Below are 5,929 nucleotides of genomic sequence, written 5' to 3'. Positions count from 1 at the left end.
TGACCTGCGCAAACTTGCACTGGAAAAAGAGGTGTTTGGTTGTCTTGGCATTCATGACCTGCAAGGCATTCATGACCTGCGCAAGAGTTTCATTCTTATCGCAGACTAACTAAGGCATCATTCTTGACTTGCAGGTCATGAATGCCAAGGCCACCTTGGTCTTTAGGCCTACAAACCACGCTCCATTTTGCCAGTCTGTATTTTTTCTTTTCATTGTTTCCTTGCCAAAAGAATCTGGAACTGAAATAATCCAGTCTTTGCAAGACCCCTCTTGGGACTTGGAAAAAAGAAAGCGTATAGAGAACCATGTTTGTGAGAACAGAGTTGATCAAGACCAGTCGTCCTCCAACAGAGAGCAACTTGCCTTTCCAACTGCTCAATCGTTTCTCTAAATGCTCCTCTACATGTTTCCAGCCCGCATTAGTGAGACGACAAAAATGAATCGGAATTCCCAAATATTTGATTGGGAATTGACCTTGTGCACAATAAAACAGGTCAGCATAATCATCCGTCGCCTCAATGGCTTCTCCAAAGCAGAACAATTCACTTTTATGGAAGTTGATTTTAAGGCCCGACATTTGCTCAAATGCCGAAAGCAAGAGTTTCAGGTTCCGAGCCTTGTCTAGGACATGTTCCATAAAAAGAATTGTATCATCAGCATATTGCAAAATGGAGAGGCCACCATCCACTAGGTGTGGCACTACTCCTGCAATCTGATCATCCTGCTTAGCGCGCTCAATCAGAACCGCTAACATATTAGCAACAATGTTAAATAACATTGGGGACATGGATTCGCCCTGGCGTAGTCCTTTTTTCGTTTGGAAGTAATGGCCTACGTCATCATTTACTTTGACGGCCACACTACCTCCAGTAACGAAATTTTAGATCCACTCGCGCCATTTATCGGCGAATCCTTTCATTCTTAGGGCCCATTGAAGGAAGCACCATTTGACCTTATGATAGGCCTTTTCAAAATCAATCTTGAGAACTACTCCCCTCATGTTTTTCCGGTGCATCTCATGAACGGTCTCATGTAGGATCACTACTCCATCGAGTATATTTCTTCCTTGCATGAAAGCGGTTTGAGATGGTTGGACGACATGGTCTGCAACCGTGTTGAGCCGATTAGTGGTCACTTTAGCGAAAATCTTGAAGCTGACATTAAGAAGACATATGGGTCGATATTGCTGAATCCGCTCAGCCTCCTTAATTTTCGGCAACAACACAATCTCACCAAAAATAAACCTAAAAAGCTCAAGTCGGCCGGCATGAAGACAATTGAACAACTTCAAAAGTTCAGTCTTAATGACTTCCCAAAAATTCTGATAGAATTCTGCGGGGAAGCCATCAGGGCCTGGAGCTTTGTTATGTTCCATTTGGAACACCACAACTTTCACCTCCTCCTCCGAGATTGGAGCCGTAAGGATATTGTTTTCTTCTGCCAAGACTTGTGGAATATCATCTGTTCGGGTCTCATCAAGGGTCAATTTAAATGTTATACTATTTATCAATTGAAGATCTGGGACGGAGGGAGTAAAAGTGAATTGCTGGCTCCATATCGAGGTACACTTTATGTCAAGACTAGTTACAAAATAGACAAATTTACGTTGATCACACGCAAAGAAATCCAGTACCCTGAAAAAGTTCCAGTAGAAAAGAAAAGGAAGAGGCAAACATAGTATCCCCGAAAAAAAAAACAATCACACGACATTAACCGCGAAAGGCGTCCGGACCGAGTGCGCGCCATCTGACCAGGTGACGGCGCCGTATGTGTACCCCTTGCTGGCCCCAACGCTCGCAAAACTCACCTCGTACGCCGCCGTTGTCCACCGCCTCGAGAACACCAGCCGCTCGGGCAACACATTCAAAGACAGGCCCGCCGGCGCCTCGACGGTCGCCGTGTACGTGGCGTTCGAGGGCCCCACGTTTATGGCGGTGCGCGAGACGGTGACCGTTTTCCCGGCCGCGAGCCTCGGCACGGAGATGGAGGGGTAGTTGAAGCCCGTGGCGATGAGATCCGGCGAGGGCGCGCCACGCGGGCAGGCGAACCCGGCGTCGCCGGAGACCATGCGAACCAGCTTGGCCTTGTAGCCGTAGTAGCAGAGGAAGTTGAGGTAGTCCTTTGCGGTGGTGTCAAACACCAGGCCCGGACTGAGCGCCCGCAGCGGGCTGATCTCGCCGGCGCCCATGTCGTGTCCGGTCGCCACTGCGCCGGTGTTGATCGCAACCGGCTGCCCAAGGTTGTTTCTCGTCGTCGCTGCAGCCATGATGGATCTCTTTGGTTAGAAATGCCGATCTACTTTGCTTAAATTTGTCGAGACTGATTGAAGGGGCACGTATTATGTATATACTCCCTCCGTTCCGATTTACTCGTCATGGTTTTAGTTGAAAGGAACGGAGGGAGTACCTGTGGTCATGAGAGCTGATCTGATCATGGACGGGGACCAGCCCGGGTGGGCCGACTTGACGAAGGCGGCGGCGCCTGCGACGTGCGGGCAGGCCATGGAAGTGCCGGACTTGATGGCGAATGCCGAGGCCTTGTTGCCGTCCGGGACGTCCGCCTTGTCTGTGGACGGCATGGCAGCGGCGAGGATGCTCACCCCGGGCGCCATTAGATCAGGCTGTCGGCAAGAAAAAAGAAACATCCTGTCAGAATGCAAGCTAGAAATGCCAGATTGGATCTTTCTCTTCTGACCCATGCTGATTAATCATGTGAACTACCTGAAGTAATAGTATTCTTTTTTCCGAAAAGGGGCGATCTATTATTTAAAAGGTTTAAGCATTACATTCGGCCTCTGCATAACTAAGATGCACACAGCCAACAAAGTTTTCACACCAAGGCAAAATAAAAGGATAAGGCGATATACAAGAAAAATGAAATCTGTATAACGCCTGAAGGTGGCCCAATCCTAAGATCATGCTGCCACCCACGTTGGATAAAAATCCCTCGCCGAAGCCTCCAATCGTGTACACACCTCCATAAACAGGTTTCGATTATCCATTCATTGTAGAGAGGACCATAAACAAAGAGTAATAGTATTACTGACCTTGAGGATGGATTCGGTGAGACCACCAGGGCCGCGCGCTGAGAAGGACGCCACCATGGGCGCGGGCTTGAACAGCTTCACGTCCTCGGTTGGGAGGATCACGGCCGTCGGATTCCTGAACCAGGGAAACATCCATCATCCTTCATCTAGGAGTACTTTACTTCCTTTCTGGCCAGTGGTCACTGCTAAGTACTATAACACGGAAGGAAAAACTCCCGTTGGGTTGGGAAGCTGGGTTGGGAAGCTCACTTGGTGGAGTTGATGTAGTCGAGGATCTGCGCGCCCAAGTCGGCGCCCACCTGGGAGAAGGCGAAGCTGCCGGCGTCCAACGGCACGTCCTTCTCCGTGTCGTCGATCAACACCAGCCCACTCGCCCCGGACCCCTCCGCCACCAGCTTCTTCACCCGCCGCGACACCATCGAGTTCGTGCCCACGCACACGACCATCTTTCCGGCTACCTTCTGCACGTCCAGCGATCCCGGATAACAGTTGCTGCAATGAAATGCAATTCGTGACCAACACGCTCAAAATTCATCCCTCTGCACTCCATCTGCACCCGTCTACGCTCAAAATGGTCTTGCTGTACCTTGCCTCGGACACCGGCGTGTACCGGTCTGCCGCTTGTGCTCCCAACACCAGACGGAACCGCTCTCCGCTCAGGCTTTGGTTGGAGAAGTTGATGGCGACTCCCTGACATACCGCCTCACGTTCAGGACCACAGTCAGGTTGCAACAACAACAAGCATGGCAATGGCAACGCGTACCTTGACGACGTTCCCGTTGCCGAGGACGATGCTGGACTGGAAGGTGCGGTCGATGCTGGAAGCGGCGACGGTGAGGATCCACGGCGCCGAGTTGACCACCGTGTAGGGATTAGGGCCGTCGTTGCCGCCGGAGCAGACCACCAGCACGCCCCTCTGGTGCGCGTGGAACGCGCCCAGCGCGATGGGGTCGCTGAGGAAGTCGGACGCCAAGGCGGAGCTCATGCCGATGGAGATGGAGATCACGTCCACGCCGTCGCTCACCGCGTCGTCGATGGCCTTGAGCAATGCCGAGCTGGAGCACCCGCCCATGGCGCACACCTTGTACGTGGCCACGCGGCTCGCGGGCGCGCCGCCCTTGGCCGCGCCCCGGGCCAGGCCGTAGTAGTCCGCGTCCGCCACCACCGCGCCCGCGGCCGTAGATGCGCAGTGCGTGCCGTGACCGACGGTGTCTCGCGGCGAGCCGGTCATCGCGGCCGTTACCTCGCCAAGGGAGGCGTTAGACGACGTGGGCGCCGCCGAGCCGGCCTGGATGCCGTAGTACCGCGCCCCGATGAGCTTCCTGCGGCACACAATGCACGGTCTCAGAAGCTTTTTTTTTTTTAGGGTAGCACGGTCTCAGAAGTTAAGCCGTTGTGCACAACATGGCAAGTGTTGTTTTGTTAGGACATAAGGAGTACTTGTTGCAATTGCTCTTCTTGAAGTCCGGGCCTTCCATGCACAGGCCTCGCCACCTCGCCGGCACGTCCCCCATCCCGGCGTCGTTGAAGCTCTGCGACTCCGGCCAGACACCTGACGACGTAGGACACGAAATCAAAAAGGTTTGGGCGCGCGGATCAGAAGGGTTGCAGGCAATGCCCATGTCATAAGTCGCGCACGTACCGGTGTCGATGACGCCGATGATGACATCGCCGGAGGCCCGGCGGCCGAGGCGGTCGGTGCGGAGGCCGGACTGGGTGTCGAGGAAGTCCCACGAACGCGTGGTGTGCAGCTGCAGAGCGCGGTCCCGGAACACGGACACCACCCTCTCGTGGTCTGGTGGTGCAACAACCAAACAAAACAAAACAAAATCACCATCAACTCACTGGCGCACGATCGTCATCACAAGAAACAAACAAACAAAACCGCGACGAACGAACCGGACAGCGCGGCGGCCTCCTCGTCGGTGAGGTCGGCGGCGAAGCCCTGGAACGCGTGGTGGTAGCTATGCGTGAGCGACGGCGTGGACGGGCGTGGCTCCTGCTCGCCGCTCGCCACGACGGACGACAGCATCTCAAGGTGGGCGGCGCGCACCGCCTCCACGTCGCCGGCTGCCGAGGAAGCGGAAGGACTCCCCATGTAGACGACATACGACTGAAACGATGATGCCCGTCAAACAAACCACTTGAGATATCACATTTCCTTTAAGGGTTCAGAGCTGAGAGTTGAGACACATGCATGCATGCATGCATGCATGCATGGCAGGGTGCGATCTAGTATAACAGTAATAATTCTACTACTAGAGCTACCTCTTTGGTGTGCTGTGCCTGTGCTTCAGCTGAGAGGGATACCAGGAGGCGGTAGGCGAGGACGAGGATGACCAAGTGCGCGCGGTTCACCATTGATCCCTCACTCCTGGTTTCCTGCTAGAAATGGAGTGACCGATATGATGCCTGCAGCATGCGCGCTGGGCCCAATTTGTAGCCTCCTTGCTTGCTTCCTTCCTTCCTTCCTTCCTTTTGGTTTGTTTATCGGAATCCGATGCATCTCCTTTTCTCTGGTGCTGCTGCTTTACCTCGCTTTTCTTTTCTTGTTGGGTCTAGTACATATATATAGATAGATAGATAGAAGCTTCTCTGCTTTCTCGTCTTCGTCGTCGCTGATCGACCACATGGCCGTCTGAGATGAGATGATGTCCAAGTGACAGATTCTTCTTCTTTTTCTTCTTCTCAAGAGATTGCTTGGCACTGGGGGATGGAATATATGCGCTATGAGTGACACTCAGCCAGCCATACTGTTGCAGCGGCAGCGGTTCTCTCGGATGTAAAACAAGGTTTCGATGCTTATATCTCAAGCTTTATTTACTTAGTGCTTCTGCCCATGATTAGAGCTGACCCTACTGCTTCTTCACCGGTGGTTGCTG

At 53.1% G+C, this 5,929-nt stretch overlaps 1 protein-coding gene across 1 annotated transcript; it reads right to left on the bottom strand.

Annotated features, from left to right (window-relative positions):
- Positions 1 to 1,527: 1,527 nt before the first annotated feature.
- LOC123069706 (CO(2)-response secreted protease) lies at positions 1,528 to 5,576 on the bottom strand. The gene is made up of 10 exons (XM_044492639.1): positions 5,316 to 5,576; positions 4,947 to 5,160; positions 4,690 to 4,842; positions 4,488 to 4,599; positions 3,811 to 4,369; positions 3,634 to 3,737; positions 3,297 to 3,539; positions 3,048 to 3,162; positions 2,408 to 2,621; positions 1,528 to 2,257 (listed from the first exon to the last, which is right to left on the bottom strand). The coding sequence occupies exons 1-10, from the start codon at positions 5,406 to 5,408 to the stop codon at positions 1,701 to 1,703; spliced, it is 2,364 nt and encodes a 787-aa protein (XP_044348574.1). The 5' UTR covers positions 5,409 to 5,576; the 3' UTR covers positions 1,528 to 1,700.
- Positions 5,577 to 5,929: the final 353 nt, after the last annotated feature.

The sequence above is a fragment of the Triticum aestivum genome, chromosome 3B, assembly GCF_018294505.1.
Source record: "Triticum aestivum cultivar Chinese Spring chromosome 3B, IWGSC CS RefSeq v2.1, whole genome shotgun sequence".
In the NCBI taxonomy this organism is placed as follows: domain Eukaryota; kingdom Viridiplantae; phylum Streptophyta; class Magnoliopsida; order Poales; family Poaceae; genus Triticum; species Triticum aestivum.
The sequence above is the reverse complement of the archived record's forward strand: the minus strand, read 5'-3'. Positions and strand labels throughout refer to the sequence as shown.